The 20,101-nt window shown below is 37.2% G+C and overlaps 1 protein-coding gene and 1 long non-coding RNA gene across 2 annotated transcripts in view; both read left to right on the plus strand.

The window, feature by feature from the left end:
- LOC147907272 (uncharacterized) lies at positions 1-14,839 on the plus strand. The gene is made up of 2 exons (XR_015547557.1): positions 1-4,163; positions 4,342-14,839. It is a non-coding gene; the product is annotated as an uncharacterized LOC147907272 (long non-coding RNA).
- LOC105145800 (Germinal centre kinase III) overlaps positions 1-20,101 on the plus strand; it is a 47,694-nt gene that overhangs the window by 12,121 nt on the left and 15,472 nt on the right. Inside the window, exon 3 of the mRNA XM_011055618.2 lies at positions 16,654-16,878. Within this exon, the coding sequence (XP_011053920.1) occupies positions 16,654-16,878 (225 nt within the window). The remainder of the gene's footprint in view (positions 1-16,653; positions 16,879-20,101) is intronic.

The following is a 20,101-nucleotide window of genomic DNA, read 5'->3' on the forward strand; positions in this document are numbered from 1 at the left end:
TCAAAATTCACCCGGAGGCTCTCCAAGGAGAGCGTCCTTCGATTTCGGATTCTCTTGAGCGGAGCGGAGTTTGTTTAAAAAAAGTCTCTTGAGAAAAAGATGATGACAAATAATTCATAAATCTTTCGGACGTGAGCGAAGTCTACAGACTGAGATCCAGACTGTATCTAGAAGTGTTGATAGATGATGAATATAAAGAGAGTACGTCTGAAAGAAATAATCTGTTTTTTTTTTGTTTTTTTTTTTATGTGAACTATGTTGTATAAACCGCATTTTAGCGAATGATGGGAACTATTCAGCTTCGGATCGTTATCTCTTCGCGGTCGGTAGTTATGCAGTACTTTATTGGACGCATAAAAGGAGGAAGAACATCACGAAATCGGGAGCATTCCGGTGGCGAGACGTAGAGTACGAACGCCAACTTAGGAGTTTGTAGAGAGAGTTTTCTTGGAACCGGCCCAGAAAGCCGCGATTCAAGGAATACTTTCTTGCAGCACAATTCTGAAATCGCTTGAAAGGGCAAAAGGGGCGAGCAGAAAGGGATGTCGATCTGCATTTACGAGTTCACATTGCTGAATGAATTGAAAGATGACACACATGGAAGTGAAAAATAACCAAATGTTGTTTAACTTAAAGAATTAGGTTACCACTGCTTTGATATCTAATGTCTATTTTTATTTGTTAATAATTAGACTTTCACATTGACTTGCAATAAACATGTTTAATATCGAGGTCTAACTACTTTATCTCTCACATGTAGTATTGCGGATATTGTTTCACAATATCTGAACGATATTTTAACAGCGTCAGGTTTCGTACAAGATAATTATTGAATCCGTTTTTTCCATAATCATTCATATATTCATAAGCACGTTCAATTGATCACTAATGAAATTGTGGTGTATAATATATGTCTTAATGGAACTTTATTTTGAATATCTTGATAAGGCTTTTTAATACAAAATTCGTATTTACGGTTGTAAATGTGATCGATATAAATTCTTATTGTGTTTGGTGTGGTGTAGCGCGAGTATCTTCTCCCCCGAGGTCTTAGAAAAGGGAACTTTGTCCGATAGTAACTGAAGCATCCCCCGCCCCCCCCCTTCCCCGTAATCTCTTCGGCGAGTCGAAGGACTTCTCAAGAACGTCCCTGTAGTACGATTTGGAGAATGGATTCCAGATCGCCGCGACTACAACTGCAACTGCTGTTACGGATATCGCCCCGGATATAAGGGATGAATTCAAGAGCGATTTACTGAGTATATCTTCTGCTTGTACAGCGCATCTGGAATTTATAGTCAATTGTGTAGCAGACATGAGAGCGAACAATAGATATTTCACGAATACAGCATCTCAGATTTACGGTTCTACAACCGATGTTAAAAGTTCAGCGTCGAAAACATTTGAAGATCCAAATATCCAGGATTTCGTGGGAATCTTGAGATTAAAAGGTTCAATATTCCATTTGATACGATCCGGACATTGAAGTATTTTAATATCAAAAGTTTGCAGGATATCACTGGCTTGTTGGGGACCTTTAATAATGGAAGACGCGAAAGTCTCACGAAGGTTCGAGAACTTATTGGAAGTTAACTAACGCTTTAATATTTTACTAGAGGTTTCGTAACGCGGTTTAATTCACTTGCTAAGCCGATTGGCAATGGTTCGGAAAAAACGAACGATACCCCTAGGCGGAGAAAGAAAAAGGTATGTAGAGAATTATGTGTTGTTAATATCCAGGAGAGCATGTCGTAAAATATCTAATTCTTACAGCCTACAAATATCCGTGCGGAAATATGTCGGAAATGTGTCTTTGATTCAGTATTACATCGGGGAAATTGGATTTTTCGCAAATCCCATGATAGAATTGAAAATTAATTTCCTGATTGAAATTAATCCGACACATTCTCGCCGTTTTTCCGATACTTATCACGAGGATAGGATAAGAACCTGCAGTTTTTTGCACGACGTATTCCGCGTTAGTACGAGAAATTAATTTTCTCATTAATTAGTTCAACGTTTCTTGCCATTTTCCCAGATTTATCGTTGCGAAAATGATGAACTTGCATTTCCTCTTTTTTATACGCTATATTATACAGTCTATCCGTGATCAGCTATTATCGATGTGTCTATATCTGGCATATTGATAGGTCATTTTACAATTCAATTATAAGTTGAAATTGGCCCGCTGATGAAAACTGGTAGACAATAGGCAATACCTACATACAGAACGTGATAATCCATTTGCAAAACATTTGATGGGTGTCGGGAATATAGCGTCGCTTGCTCATGCATATTCCGTGACACTGATGCGTAATAAACACGTGTCTGTCTGGCTACTAAAAATTCCCAACACTATGGCGTTGCAGTGTATTCACGTGGAAAATATTTGTACTCGCGTTCGTGCCAGCGTGCAATAAATGATTCGGGGTAGTCAACAGTTTCGAGCTGTTGAAATTGTCCTCCGCATCGCCCTCTGACCACATTTAAATTGTGAAAAAAAACATACAATTTTTACATTGTTGATGACTTCCTTATGTATATTTAAAATTTATTTAAAGTTTTTTAGCATATATTAACATCTCTTTAATAGGATGCCTGATTGAGTATCAAATTATTAAATTGCTTGCCAATTTAATTTGTGATATTACTACAATAGTTTAATTGCGTTTATAAGTCGAAAAAAACTAATTCAGCGCGCAATTCAAATGACTATATTATATTTGATATATAAATTCACACGGATATTATTTAAGTATCTAAAATCCAACTTCAACTGTTACAGGCTTTAAACTCTTATTTATTCACATATATGGCCTTAATCGTTTATTATTCCTTGTGTATGTTTTAAATACAATATCAACGATATTTATTTTAATAATGTATTTAATTTAATTAACGAATTTTTGTATTGAGTGCCAACGTGGCTATTACCATGAAAAAAGAAAAGGAAAAAGAAAAGGAAAGAGATACTTGCCATTCTCCCCGACTCTCAAAAAAATCTTAGAAAGAGTCTCTGGTGGTCTGCCAGTCGTGGATAAAACTTCGAGACAGACGCAAACACGTATCGTCTCGCGAAGGGAATACACGTGAAGATCTGCGACGGGTAGGATTTGAGAGACCAGTTTCGTCCGTAAAGTCCGAACCTCAGACGAGCTAGCTCTTAACTCGAGCGTCTGAAACCCGAGCTACGTCGATACGCTGGAAAGTGGTTGAGGTGTCGCATTTCGGTCCAGCCGATCGAATGTTCCGAGACGAAGCCGGAGGTCGAAAAAAGTCAATCGGTCGGAAGAAACGGATTCGAGACAGATAATAAAAAAATGTGTTGAAAAATTAATTTAATTTTCTTACGACTGTTTCGCTAACATCAAAATTCAGTGAAAATATATTTTGTTATTCGATGATTTTTAAATTGGGAAGTCAGTCGACCGCAGGAAATTTCGTAAAGTTGCTAAACTTGGAAGAGGCATAACTCCTAATTAAAAAATTGCAATTCGCAATAATAAACTTCGCATTAATAACTTTGTATTTCTCTGTTTGGACATAACGTTTACGTAACGCGTAATAAATTTATCGGATAATTCATTTCTTTTTCGAAATATTTCATATTTCATGAAGCAATATAATAAGATAGCAAGATATTTAACATAAATAATTCAAAAATATTTAACACGAAAAACTATGCCTTGGCGTTGCTATCTCTTTAATCTTTAAGTAAGTGGTCTAAAGATACATTAATAGGAGTGGAGTCCAAAACATTCCAAGCTTTTATTTTTATAATTATATTTTTTACTGATATTTTATATCACAGTTCAACATATATTAGTTACATCCTTATGAGACAAAAGAATGTGGAAATAATAAACTTTAAAACTTTTAGACATCTGGGAAATACTTTTTATTGTATTTTCCTTTTTCAGAGAGAGAGAACAAGAAGTTTGTAAGAAAACTATGCCTGAAGTGCTTTGCTACCTCACTGCTATCTACTCGCTTAAAGGTTAATATCCAAGTAACACGCAGTACCATAGTAACGTTAAATTGAGTTGAAACTTTTATCAAGTTTCTCAGTCAAAACGTCATCTTGACAATTAAGTGTTACTTGAGAATATGCCTATGAATATTATCGTACAATATATTTGTTCTAGCAGCACCAAGTTTTTTATGTTACAATATATTTTTAAATTCTTGGATTAAAATAAAAGAGACATCGCCACTTGGATTGAAACATTCTTGAATTGAAGAATATATTGGGTCATCTAAAAAGTATCCGCGGTTTTTTGTCACTTAGATGGGCTGACCATCGACACCATCTAGTGACAAAAAACCGCGGATACTTTTTAGATGACCCAATATATCACCTGGGTTGATTTCGTTGACGTCGTGCGCATCGCAGAGCAATGGTCATAATGAAGTGAGATGCGGACAAGAGAGAATTGCGCGGCTGCAATGCGAGTGTGCTTCGGTGCAGCATGGAAATACCGGTGTAACAGGATTCTCGTGGACCGCAAGATCTCGCGCGGAGACCGCTCTTTTCTCTCTTTCTTTTTCTTTTTCTTTTTCCTCTCTCTTCTTTCGGCCGAGGCCAGTGCAAGGTCGACACTCTCACCATATCGCCTCACGCGTGCGGACTCGCATGCATTTAGGAAGGCCACACGATGCGATCGAAACGAAATATCCAGTTACCGTCGAATAATCACGGTGCCGTGTTTGCTTTTGCTTGTACATTGCTCTATGGTGGAGATCGTTAAGTCGCCGCTCTCTCGTTAACTTGTCTTCGATTTGATAACGCAAAGAGACATGAATAACATCCAACAGGGACAATGTCTTCCAACGAGAATAGCAGATGAACCGTTAACAGAGTTGAGCTTTTCTCACTTCTACTCATTTTGCATTACATTACTTAATAGTAGACTACTGCAACGGTGGGTTTCAACTTAGAGATTCCTAGTAACGGATTAAATACTTACATAGTTAATTAAACACCTTCAGACAACTTTTCATTGGTCTGTCATATTTACAGGACGATGCTTAAGATAGAATATATGCATATGGGAGAATATCTATCTCATACTATCTTAATCCTTCGCAACTGAGATCTTTATCATTGATATTTATGAGTTTTAGGTAAATTTAAATTTGTAAAAAATGAAAAAAAAATACAATCGTACTTCTATGGTAGTAAAAATTCATTATTAAAGCTTTAATAAGCACACAATAATTTTTCAGATTTTTATATAATTTGCTTTGTTTCTTGAAAATCTTTATTGCTGATGGAAGTTAAAGCATTTGGTTTGCTCTATATATATATATATATATATTAGGTGTTGGAATTAATTCGTAGCGTTTTTTAATGAAAGAATGTTATTTATTTCACATGAGCATTAAAAAATACATTAATGAAAGTACTTCCCATCACTTGTAAAACGCTACGAATTAATTCCAACACCTAATATATAGGATGGCGTTCATTTCTTACTTGAGAATTTCTAGGCTAACTCACATTTCGTAAAAACGAAGAAAATAAAATCCTAAAGTTAAAGTAATGAGAAACGGTGAGCTAATTTTTGGTTCGCTCTTGCAGTAAGCTTGATTGTTAATTTACTGTATTACGATAGATTCCACATTGAAACGTAAGGTTAACATTCTCGTGTTTCACGTACAGCAGCAATTTACACCAAGCTTTTCTCCGATATTGCTCTCGCATTACGTCGACTAGAAAAAATAATTTCAACGCGTTAAGTGCAATCTCGCGAGAACGTACGCGCGCTCAATTATCCGTTCAACAATATGCGAGCGACTGCATTTTACGACTCGGTTGCGGTACTTTATACCAGATAGATTCGCGGGGTCGAACCAAAACTTTCAATCGTACGTGCGCGGAAACAATTCATCCGAGACAATTTATTCACGCGACTTATTTTTCCTATGCACATAGGTGCGTACTCGTCGATTCCGCTCTTGTCGAACCATAAACAACCTCGAAGGCAACCGCGCTTTATGTTTATGACGTCGAATATAAATTGCACCCAGCAGAATGTGCGGCGCGTAATGTCCCATTCTGAAGGATGCAGTAATGTTTAACTCGCCCTGTGCCTTCACACGCGCAATGGTACCTGCATTCTATACGTGCAATCCTGCGTGCATAAATAAACGGTCACGGGTGTGTACAATATACATAACTCGCGTCGCACCGTCGCAGCCTCTCACCGACAACAACATCGAAAATCCTTTCAATTCACGATAGCGATACGATAGCGATGTACCGTCGGTATTGTCTCGAACGTAAAATTTATTTAATTTCGCTTCTGATAAGGTCATCTATTTTAGATAAAACGACGAGCTACACTGTCCAAACTAATCGTAATCACGATGATAAAGCCTCCACGAGACTCAGCGTTAAGAATAAATGTTGCCACCACGATTATCACTTCTCCGGTTTTCGACCTCTCGCTTTTTTAAATCTTCAATTCTCCGGCAGACGGAAAAAAATCTCAGGCTGTAATATTCTAAATTTTAATCTTTTTTAAATCCTCCGTTGGCAACATGGAGTTTGACTCTTCTGTTAGCAATAGGAGTATTCGAGGAATGCAGCAAATTTCTTTATTATTATGGATTATATACTTGTCAAAGCTTTAATAATGAGTTTTTATCTTCACACAAATCGGATTGTATGTTACTTATTTTTTTTATAGATTTAAATTTATCTATCAGAATTCTTAATCAAAATATCGATGGTATCTTTGAAGACTTCAAACACTGTTGCTGACATTGTCATTGATAAATGTGCGCGTCAATTTTCTTCCGGTTTCGGAAAAGAAATCTCCGATAGGAAGGCAAAATTTGATAACTTTTTTTTCGAAAAAAAAAAAGGGGGTAAGGGAAGGTAACAATTTTCAATGATAATCAATCCTCGACAGGAGAGCCTTCAACACAACACCAGACAAAAAGTAGTAATCGTGGCTTAACACATTTCAATGTATACAATCATCGCTTATCATTCGGATAAAAATCAGTCATCGCGACGCTTTGAAACGTCATAGGTGATAAAAAGCTTGGTTAATTATGAGCGTGTATCGTATCTGCGTTTTCTACCGCGATAAAAACGTGTCGACCGTAACGAGAATGTCGCAGACAAAGAAGTTTAAATTATTCGCATAGTGTGATTACATTATGGAGTTTCCAGTAATTTTTCTGAAGAAAAACTCCTCCGCCACGACTTCTTATTTACGTTCGTGGACTATAGGATCGTCAGATTGATATATAGTCCCTTGAGTTAAATTCTACGTGATAATTTGAACGGGATGCTAGAAGCACTTCGATCGTCGAGCTTTTCAGCTCTCCTATCGCCTTCGTGCCGGCGAAACGATTTATAACGCGCACCTTGCGTGCCATGCGGTTTCTCATTATCTGGTATCAGCGGCAGAATGGCATTTCACGATCAAGAAATTGCGCAATGGATTCGAATTCCACGCGTCCGTTCAACTCCGCGCGATTAAACGCGCGATCGGGGGAAACGCATTATTCGAACTTCGATGATCGCGTTATCACTATTATATCAGCAAACCGTGATCGAGTAATTCTACGTTCGATTCACGGCATCGCAAAGCCGTGTCTATAGGTGCAGCAGGTCAGACAATTTCTGTGTAGCGCCGTTTTTACTCCCGACTGCTTCTAATCGAAGATACAACAAAGGCACAACAAAATGCATTTCATCATGAAATTGAATCGATTATCTTATTTCTCGATAACACAGTCTGATATCAACTTTCACTATCATAAATTACTTTTAACCAAGGTTCATTTGAAACGTATAATCATCATTAACTCTTAGTACACACCTTAGTTTTGGACATCCTTATTACACACGTTCGGTCATTCGTGTTTTATATTAATTTTCATCACTTTTACAAGTATAAAAGTTATTCAACGATTTTTACGTTTTTGACATCTTTAGAAATATTTGTACAGTTGTATATTCACAACAAATTGTATATAAATTGTTATAATTAAATATAGTTAACAAAATGAGAATAAATGCACTTTTATACAAAAATGTAAAACTCTGAAATAAAAAAGTTTAAAGGAAATGGTTCAATATCTTAAAATAGATGTTCTAAAGTACAAAAAAAAAAATAGTTTGTGTCGAAAAAATTAAGTTATTGAGTAATTTGAAAATGTTTTTTAATCTGCATGAATGGCTATAAATTGAAGATATATTGCATTTACATTTTAAACAATGCATTTTATTATTGCTATTGTGTTAAAAAAATATTATAATTTATTAGGAAAACGTTGTTTATAACATTACAGACAACATTTAACACATGGGTGCAAGAAACGATCGCGATTATTAAAGACTAATATATTGTCCAAGGATTGAATTCTTTTTTTAATAATTCGCGAAATATTCCCGCAACACAAACGAGAATTAGTTGAAAATAAAGAAAAAAATAAAAATTTTTAGTTACAAAAAATGTAACACACTTTGGGTCATTTGTGACTCAGAGGTGAACTTTGGAGTTATGCTAGTTAAAGGATATGCAACGAATTGAGGTCTTCAACGTAAAACTTGTTCTCTGGATACCAAACTTTTTTTTAGAAATAGAAAAGAGACCGGTATTTAACCAGGTGCTCTAGTATTTCAAAGAAAAGAAATGCACAGGGCACGAAGGCTGCCCAAAGGTGTGTATTAAGGGTTAAAAGAAAGGAAAAATCATATTATCGAATTGATATTTTGTATTGTACTTTTTAATCCCTCTTCCGGGCCGTAAAAAGGAGCTGCAGTCGATAACGCATTTGCATTTTGATCGCCGTCCCGAGTGTGCGGATAGGCAAAAAATTATAAATGTAAATACGCGAGGCGTTAGCTCGGAGAAGTTATGCCCGGGCGGAGTATGCAAAATTCGCGCGTTACATGCCCGGCGGAAGCGCGCATTCGTTATTCCTTTTTGCGCGTTTAACGTAAATCTGTTTCCCGGTTTATCTTTGTATATACACAAAGAAGGTTATGGCGCCGCTATACTCGCGCTTTTTTACCGGGATCTCACGACGAGTGTCGATGAGCAATTTTAATTGCTGGCGCTCTTCTCGCCCGACGGACCGTTGGAATTGAAGTCTCGGAAACGAGGACGCGGGTAAGATCGCGAGCGATGAGAAGACGGTAAATCTATTGGGGCGTTATTAACTGGGCGGTTGCGTATTACGCTACGTAATGCGGTGTCGTCTCCATGCGAAAGCGCACACGTACCGTATACTGGGTTATAATAACGGCGACTCGGTCATTCGGTTTTAATTAAATGAATATTCATGCGAACTTCCCGCACTGCAGCTGTTGGAAGAGAAAGAGAGAGGGGGGGGGGGGAGAAATGAAACAAAAAATAAAGAAGAATTGAAAGGTCGTAAGAACGTCTGTAGCAGCGTCGGTCGTAAAGATGCGTTTTTACGTTCATTCGTTCATTCGTTCATTCGTTCATTCGTTCATTGTTGTTCTAACTTCACGATGACGGCGTAATTTGCGGTGCAGTTAAGCTAGAAATTTGGAAAATAGTTGAACGAGCGTACGTTACCGCACGCCACGTGTCGCCGTTCGACCTCGTTTACGACGAGAGTAATTCATCGGTCGAGAGAAGGAGAGCCGCCGAAATTAAAGTTTAAACGACACTCGAGCGGAAATACGAGGCTCACGTACTCGCTCCGTTGTTAAACGAGGGAAAATTATCTGGAAAACACTCGGACGTATACTTGGCAGTTTGCGCTCTCCAACGAACTTCGCGAACGAGACGCGAATATATTTGCTCTGCACCCGAGAAAATCCCGAGAAATATTGTCCTTTAAATGCCGACGAATCGCAAAGAGATTTTATTCGCTTCGTTAAAGCTTTATTTTATACCTTAATCTTTTCAATTTAATTTAATTGACAGCAGTAAATGTGTACCATAAAGAGAGAGTTGCACGACTATTCTCTATGCTAAAGATCCACTCAAAATACGTACATTGGAAAAATAATTTGGTGATTGCATTAATTGGAATTTCGATTAAATCTATTATTTATAATTCTGGTTGATATAAACTGAATTCTGATTGATATGATCTGAATCTTCTGGTTGGTTTTTAATCAAATTTTTCTCAGTGTATCAAATTTTATCATTTCTCAGAAAGTCACCGAGAGTATTTTTGTTACGACAACCTCTTATAATAGACAGTTTGAAATCTTCTTTTAATAGGCTGTCAAAAACTATATGTTCTATATAATGGATACGTGATTAAAAGAGATCACCATGTCTTTGACAAGACACAGTGGAAAGAATGAGAAAGTAAGTGAAAATCGAGAAATGTTTAATACAATTAAGCGAAGAAAGGCCATATTTGGTCCAAGCGAATCTTAATTGATTCGGATCTTAATAATATCTCACAATTCAGTAACAAACTGCGTTCCGATTATCGGTCGATTTTGGAACGATCCCAAATTGAAACTGGAACACATAACATCACAAATTAAATTGACAAGTAATTTAACAGATGCTAATGAGTATATATCTTAAAATATTATTTTTAATTGACCCTATATGTCGGAGAATAATTAGATATAAATTAAAACGCGATCAGAAAGGATCTTGATTCGTTTATTTATTTTATAGAAAGAGAGAGAGAGAGAGAGAGAGATTCGACAGGGATGGATTTCTCTCGAATTTTTTGCGACGTTCCGTACATTCGAGAATCCGCGATACGGATGTCGCGAATCGTCGCGTATCATTCCAATTCCGGATTGCCAGGGCGTGCTTTTATCCGCTCGCTTTATTATTGTCAATATTGACTGTGTTGATTGACCCTAGAAACACTCGCTGCGTCAGCCTGCACTCGCCTCTTGCCATTCCGCATCGCATCGCATCGCGTCGCATCGCATCGCGTCGCGTCGCGTGAGAGATGCGCGGGTGATCGTAATTTTCTATCGGTTGTTGGGTGAAACGGAAAAAAGTGACGCCAAATATCGCTCGATGGTTTCCGATTTATAACGAATTATCCACGTGCCTGTTGTCTGCTTTTACTCATTCGAATTCCAACGAGAATATAGGCTGATGAATGCATTTACGACTTCGCGTGCGAGAGAGAAAGCACGAATAGTTTTGATATAGTTTGACCAAAGAGTTTGTGTGCCACTACTAATTCACATTTAATCCCGCATAACTTTCTTCATACAAATACTATTGCGTGCTTATATGCGTGTGTTTTAGCTAGTTTCTGAATGTATATCCAATTGAATTGAATCGAGCAAATTTTCCAACACGGTAATCACGGACACACGCAGTAACTTGATTTGTTTCGCATATACGAGAATCAAATGCGAACGTAATTTACATATAATCGAGAGAAACCATTTGCACGGGCTTTGTCACGCAAATGCAAGAAAAACTAACGATACTAAAGCCGAACGAAAAAAATCGCGTAGTATCGCGCGTTTAATATTACTTTCGCTCGCTGCGTTTTTAAGATGCAATTCAGGTTTTACGATTTGTTATGCATTCAGATTCTCAAAGAGCAATTCAAACATATGATAATGAAATTCTCCTTTGGCATACAACAACCTGTTTGAGACACAAAGATATTCTGGGTTACTTCTCTAACTCGATTCGACCGCAATGTAGCTCCGCGAATTTCCTGTAAAAGTGAAGTTAACCAGTGCAATCTCGCGACTGTTTTCACCAGCTCGCAGCGAGATACGGAAGTGACTGTCTCCAAATCGAAAATAAACAGGTGTCGTTGCTTTCGAACTGTTGGGTGCTATTTGTTGCTTCGAGCAAAAATTTAATTTACAATTTGTTATTTATGATATCTTGTTCCAAATGAGGGGATACGCAATTCAATGAAACAACGATCCAATTCACTTGAATTGGATCGTTGTTGCATTGAATTGTTAGACTATTGCAAATAGATATCGGGCTGTTCCCATCTGGAGGGAGAACAATCGCAACTCCTTGGAATTAATGCGATCCCGTTGTAGTCTGACAGTCTTGAGCTTCCTGATGAAGTTGGAACGTTTATCTTGGAAGGCGGCGAGTCTATTCGAGCCTGTCTCTTAAAAGGACGTCTGAGACGAAATTTCTTGAGACGCGGTTACACTTCTTAATTAAGATGTGTCAAAACGATACCAAACTTCGTGTTATCTGGCAAATTATTTCAGTCGCTTGTTCAACGGAGCGATATCGCTTAAATGGGATCTTCATCGCGCGGCGTTAAGGGAAAAGGATTTTGGAGAAATCTAACTTAATTCGAGTATATATTTAATGAACATTGTACGTAAATGATGAAGATTTAATGTTAAAAGTTCAACGTGAGATATTTTTCCAAAAGATAGATATGCTCAAATGTGACAGCAGATGCGTCACATTTGTATGAATTAATGTCATTCTTCATTAATCTGTTATTCATTACGTGGAATAATTCTACAAATTATATTCATAATTATGACTTTAATTTAAAATTAACACATGGTCCTAGTAGATATAATATTTTATATCTATGTAGAAGTATCTATGTTAATTTGGGTCTTTGTATTAATTCTGCGAATCCCCCGTGATATTAATTGAAAATTAATGCCGAGTGTAACATATGCTCGGACGAGAAAAGCTGCTGTAGCACTATAATCCAACTATGTGCTGTATAATTTATACATATATAACGTGGTTAACTCGCTGACATATTACTATTGTGCTATGATATATTATTTATTGTATTACGCAATTTTGATGAGGTTTTGTGAATGACAGTCGTCTACAATGGTATAAAGCCGGTGGTCGTTAATTGAGTGCCCTTGGTAACCCTACGTCAATTTTGTCACATCCGCTGGCCATATCTGGGTCGAAGATAACCCGACAGCAAATCTATATGCGTTATACAGCGTGGCGTAACTAATGCAGTTTAAAATAGGCGTGTCCATCAAAGCGCAAGCCGCTCTACCCAACTAATCTAATAAGATGAGAAACTCTGTCGGATATCTCAAGCATCACATTATGGCGCCACAAATGTAACATCCCGGAAATTCTCGTCCTTAATATCGTGTAGATCTCATTTATAAAATCGAATAGCCTTACTGATGATAAATAATACTTTCTGATGAAGAATCAGAGTTTTCCAACTAAGCGAGAATATAGAAAAAACTGAATCTCAATTTTGCTAAATAATACCAGTGAAGAGGACGTCCGTATCTTATTTATGCGACGCGAGGGTCTTCGTCGCAACCCTTGAAACGTGACCATCTTTGGCCGTCTACGTGGATTTCTTTGTGACAGCCATTAATTAGAATCTGTGTCGCAAGTTTCAAACGAGTGATCTCTTGTCCTATTCTCGTTCATCCTCGCTATCACTTGTATGAGCACGAATCTGATTACATACAGTAACTACATCCGTAACTTGCGATTGCGGAAGTGAAGTTTTTTTTCTCTCACTAATTGATATATTATTGTATTATATTGCGATAATCCGTGTCAGAATTATTCAGCCCAAAGCTATTTTCGAGTGTTTCACATAATTGCTTCAAATATTTCGCGTAAATTGTATGCGAGTACAATAATAATGTTGATAAATACGCTCGCGACAAATGTGGTTAACAACGCGGATTAATGGCTTGGCAGAACAAGCGATGGGCTGCATTCTGTCGTGTAATAGCCACCGCGAATTTGCAATATGTTAATTTTTGATAATCTCCGGTTATTACATAATGAATCGCGATAATATTAAAATAATAGCAGGCCTGTCCAATTTAACTCCGGAGCCAAAACGCAAAGCCGTTGACGTAAAAAAATCAATAAAAAAATCTGCTAAGTGGTTATATGAGATTATAAAGTGTTGATACACGTCTGAGCGACGCTTATCAACACTTTACGAGTCCATGAAATCTTATTCAATTGAATTTTTTTGTGCTCAAATTGGAGAAGCCTGATAATAGTAATACAAAGCGGGTAGTAATAGTGCAATTTTTAGTACGTCACACGACAAACTCATGTAAATACCAATTTTGCGAGAAAAAGTCGATGACCTAAGTTGCATGAAATGAAAAGTCGAGATCCGACGACGGGAATCAATGACCTTTAAATCTATCAGCGCGATAAAACGCTTCGGCAGTCACGAAACATCACCGTCAGATATATGAGGGAATTTGCAAAGCAAATTTTCCGGATTTTACCTACGGTCGCGAATTTTTATTCCGTTACCCTTCGAAGCTTCGCTTCGCTTTAATCTCGCTGCCATGATATGAGCTTTCAGTTTACCGACTTTCTGTGTGATTGCGAGCGCGAGAAAATGAAGAGTCAACGCTTCGTGCACAAAGCTCACGTGCATATTCATTATTAGCCTGGGTGCCGACAAATTAGCGTTTCCGACGTTTATCAACGAAAGCGTAACTGTCCAACGAGTGAAAGTAAAAAGGACTCTTTATCTACATAATTTGTCAGCGAAAAGATTGTAGTGTTATACCTCTTAAGTTACAAGTACCTACAATTAAATGGCTTACTGGTCTTGTTCTATTAAAACTAAAGTCAACTACAAGAAAAAAAATGAAGCTTCCTGAAAGAATCTTAAAAATGTATGACGAATTATACAGATAGCTCCGTGGAAGTCGTACAAAAGATGCAATATTTAATTACAGTAAAACTTTTAAACGTTGCGTTCACGACAGCGTCATTTTCTTCAGACTATTTTGCCATTTCGTGCTCTCGTTTGCAACACAAAGAACGTTACAAAAACAGCAAAAACGTTATCGCTCTATAATTTTAAAAATGACATAACTCAAAAAAATTTTTTAGAAAGAGGGAAAAACTATTTTTCAATTTAACACAAAAAATAATTAATTTTATAGGTAATCAAGTAATATTGACAAAAAATATTTTTAACATTATCAAGCGTCACTTTATCTTTTTCGTTTCATAATCCTTGAAAAACCATCCTTTTTGAGTTGTGAATAGTACTATTAACGCTTTTGATTAGCTGTTGCGAATGCGTTTTGCATGTTGTGGCTTATTTAGATCTACAGCCCTTTAGACGTTTTTCTTTCCTGAAACCAACGTTCCTGCATTCTGTAACAGCAATAATCCGTAAAACGCGAAAGAAAGTTTGAAAATCCGGTCTAGATAAATCCCAACACAGATGAAATGCATTCGCTTGTCGTGACAACCAATTAAAATGTATGGTCAATAATATTATTGACACTTCTAATTGGCTGTCGCGAGAAGTTTTATGAATACGATTTCAACTAACGTTTAATTGGAAATCGATGACTGTCCTGTTAGAAATCTCACTATCCAGGAGAATTGAAATTTTAATTTAGATCTGTTCGCTTGAAATCTTTAAAAATTTTTTCTTAAAATAAGATAAATATATAAGGTAGAGCGGGACATTTTCACAGAATTCAGACCAGAGATAGTATTTATGTTTCTAAACAGCACAAATTCAACATTCGAAGGTCATGTTTACGCTTTCAAGAAGCAATCGTGTTCGTGCAATGTAGTTGTAAGCCGTCACTGCAAAGGAAAAGTAGTTTACTGCTGTAGTTGAAGCTTCTGTGACTGAAGTTGAAATTGACAGAATAGTCCCACTCTACTCTATTTGGACGTTGAAGAAAAAGACAGAGAAGACGCTGAGTGCAAAAATTGGAAACAACATGGACAGATTTATTGTTGTGTTCATTAAAATAAAATCATCAAATCTAATCCTTTTACTGGAAATCTTCCCAAAATTCAAAGAAAAATCAACGCATGCACTTAGGTCATCAAAATTTTCAACTAGAGACTTCCATGTGTCAAAAAACGACCGTAGAAATAACGACTGTAATTGTCAAAATTACGCTTATCCTAAAAAACGAAGCAACTTAGCAAGGTGAAGCATTTCTTTTTTCATCACCACAAAGTCCATTTTCACCGTTTCGATTAAAGGCTCGCTATTCAACACGTCGAATATATTTCCAGATAACAGCAGGTGGAAAAGTGTCGCGGAACTTTTTTGTCGCCGAGACGCGGAAAGTGCGAAATAGCGATGGCGATAATTTATTAACGCCTCGACGGAGAGTAACGTTAACTTCTTAGCGCAAATAGCTTTCAAACACGAAGAAGAAACATATGCAAGACGTTCATGCTGCAAGTCTAAATAGCGGATTAGAGGGAAGGACGTTTCATTTGTCAAACTGCTTGTGCTGTGAGATATCCTGTTACTATAATTTGCTGTAAGCGCGACTGGGAAACCAATGATCCATGATGCTCATGTTCGTATTTCATGATTTGCGAGATATCACGTCGCAAGAGATTATTAGAGAGACGTGAGTTATTTAAATTTTACGTAAAGAAAGTGAAGTCAACGATTCATACGTTAGTATCGTAAGACCGTTATGACATCATGTGTCATCTCGCAGAAAAGAGCCAAGGAGAACCGCATTACTGTGGAACTGCATTTATTAATTCCTGAAGGCCACGCGCACATTAACAAAGAAGAAAGTCTTGATTGCCTGAGGAGTCTCGAAATTTCTCAATATCCCGTTACATTATTGCGTGACGGAAAAATGCGCGGAGCTTTTTACGGAAATGACGCGAGACATAGGAACGCGAAGACGATGCGGAATGTCGAATGACCAAGGTAGTAATCGGAGACTATTGAATTTCTCTGTTACAGAAGGTGGACCCCGAGCTGATATTTACCAAACAGGAACGAATTGGGAAGGGTAGCTTCGGTGAGGTTTTCAAGGGTATCGACAACAGGACCCAGCAGGTTGTGGCCATCAAGATTATCGATCTCGAAGAGGCGGAAGATGAAATCGAGGATATACAGCAGGAAATTATGGTTCTGTCACAGTGTGACAGCCCATACGTCACCAAGTATTATGGATCTTATCTCAAGGTAGGTAAAAAAAGTATACTCTTCTTTGATATGTTTCAAAAAAACTCTCGATTGTTACTAGGGTCGTCAAATTATATTTCCTCTGATAAAATAAAATACAATACTAGCCAAGACACTCCTCTTTTTATCACTGTTCTGTCCCAATGAATCGCAACCGTATAATCATATAGGCAGAAAAATAAAAGGTTGCTCGATCGAGGGCACTTGCCTGTTACGCCCCATCATTTTTCATACAGCAAAGAATAGGAAGGGCTTGACGGTCGGTTAACTATTGCTTCCGGCTCGGCTGTGTCGTGTCGTCCGTTGCTTCCGCTTCCTGCGTGAGGTTCAACGAGCACAATCGGGAATATCACAAATCCCCGCGATTCGTCCTACGACGTCGTAATAATAAACGTGATTTTTATTCCGCGATTTTAATGTCTCATTATAAATTATTAATTTATTAAATTTTGAATAAAATAATTAAAATTAATAGAATTATTAAATGTTTCTGTAGAAAATGTTTATATATTTTTTCAAAGAAACGCATATTGTAATAGCCTTGGTAGAAACTTGATGCATTTTTTGAGCAGTTACTGTATACCAAAGTTACGTAAAATCTGAATCCATTTACTAAGTAGAAACACAACAAATAATGAATATTAAATTGATTAATAAGCAATTGATTAATAACCAACTGCTCATGAAACGGACATTGTCCATTTCCTACTCAGTATTGGCACAACTAATGAGAATACAGTAATATTAGATAGTAACTGGATAGGTGTTTAGCAAAACTACATACATTTCTTATACTTCAGCGAGAAAACATCCATATATTTATTTATTGTACAATAATTTTTTCACAATAAAGTAATAATAAGCCTGATAGAATTATTAGAAATCGATTGAAAAGAAAATTTTTTTTAAGGCTCATAATTGTCTAAGAGAAGATAGTTGCTCGCTTCAAACGAATGCGAATTTATTACCGTTCTATCGTGTGCGCCGGGAAAATCATGTCGATCAACGGGATCGAGATCCGAAAGGATCGCTTCGTTAAAAGGTCGCGGGCGGTCGTTTGCATAAGTCTCGTGTTCCGCTGACTTAAACCTGGTGAACCACGACGAGGAGATTTTACGTGATTGTCGACACGCTTTCAATGGTGGTTGAGAAGTGACGGGTTTTCTCGCTCATATCGTTCTGTTACATTACGAGCAAACTATTTGCGATGTTGTTTGAGGAGAAAAGACAAGAGAAATATGCATTAAATGAATGCATTTCAATCTGCAGAAAATCATGATGTCTGAAAATGAGAATCAGTGTATCATTACTGAAAATCAGTAAATATTCGTTAATGATTACGTCAGTTATAAGTGTAGCACTGAAGTCGCTGATTCACTTTTAGAGAATATACATATATTATGTATTTTTTTATATTCCTTAAACTGACAATTTCATTTTTAGAGTTTGAGTATTACTTGTTGAAAAAATTCGATTCTTTAAAAATTGCCTTATATAAGAGTTATAAGTATATTTCAAATTTCGCAGGTATTCACATTTTCAAATTAACTAACTGATCGAGATTGATTACTTCGCAAGTACACACAATGTATATGAAATAGTACACACAATGTATATGAATATTACTCGAAAGAAAATGAAGCTTGAATATTTGATCTTTAAGTACACATTGAATTTGATTTCATTCCTAATAATAGCGGTGTTTCTTAATAGTGGCAAGCAATTACTTGGCCTAAGATATTGTAGTAGCGACGAATAAATCGTAAACCTCAATCATAAGCCCTTTAACAGAGTGTCGAAGTAAATCTACGCGATTGTTATCGAGGATTGTTGAAGGACCGTTAATTGCAGCGAAAGGGGAAAAATTGTACGCTGATCCCTCGCGAAACTGCAGGACGAGAAAAACGGATTACTCCTACACGCCCTTCTATTAACCCTCCTTCGTTTTCGTGGCTAAAGACCGTGGAAGCTCAGTGTGATTACTTATGAAATGAAGCGACGCTCGATATCGCGCCCGGCCGGAGAGAAGTTTCCTTAATGACCGCCGCGAAACGATCATTAACGATCGTTAGTTAGTCGCTCCCGCGAGCGTGAATATACTCGGGTTGAAATATACTCGGGTTCTCGTCAATTTGCACCGCGACGTTCGCGATTTGAAAACTGGGCGCGGGCGTTCCCGCTCACGCGCGCTCGCATAAATAATTGTGCAAACATTAAGCGATCGTAATTATCAAGCTCGCTCGATTGATATTACGAAAGAACGCTGCGATCTGCAGCGGAGCGTTACAAATAGCACGACGAGCTGTCGACTTAAGGAGGTGTACAAATGTATATAATTAGCGTAGTCACGAGACGATTAACCCAATGAGAGATCTTATTTATCACGAGGACGAGAGATAAATGGTTTGATTTGTGCAAGGTAAAATCTATTTATTTTATTTAAGCGATGGAAACCCGCGACGGAGGAGGAAACATGTCGCTCCGGTAAATGTCAAAAGCCGCAGACGAGGTGTCGTGATATTTCCGCGTCCGCACCTCCCAAGCTCTCACCGTTGAAATTTTTCCATTCCCCCCGCATGATACGAGAGGAACAATGGCGCGTTTCCGCGATGACACATCGACGATTATTGGAAAGATGAAAGAAGGCGCGCGGGTGCCTACGCGTCCGTCTACGCGCCTGATGTCATCGTGTAACGGATGTACCCTGGTCACCTCGCTACCGTCTCGATCGCCGTAGCTTTCCTGCCTTCGGAAACTGTTATTAAGACAGGACCAAGTCGGTCAACAACGGTTATCAAGTGACGGCGCTCCTCGGTAGCTTGTTCACTATAGGGTGCGCAGATATTTTCTTTTGGAGAATTCTGAGCCTTTAAAAAAATATTACCTATTTTTTTACATACGTCACTTTGTAATATACTTTAGAAAATATTTTTAATAATTTTACCAACTTGTTATTGCATTATAAAAATTTATTAATAAATAGCGGATGCTTCCTCCTTTTCGACGTGGAAGGGAATTCTCTATCTTTCTAAAAAAAATATTGTATTTTTTTAAATATATTATTTTCTAATATGTCTTAAAAATATTTCTAACTTATTATTATTTTATTGAAAAAAATCATAAATAAATAGTGAATGATTTTTCCTGCAGCGCTTAAAAAAAATATGTGTGTACACATACATTTTTCTCAAAACCAGAAATATTTAATAATTTATTAACTTTT

The sequence above is a fragment of the Acromyrmex echinatior genome, chromosome 15 (assembly GCF_024713525.1).
Source record: "Acromyrmex echinatior isolate Ae372 chromosome 15, ASM2471352v2, whole genome shotgun sequence".
Lineage (NCBI taxonomy): Eukaryota > Metazoa > Arthropoda > Insecta > Hymenoptera > Formicidae > Acromyrmex > Acromyrmex echinatior.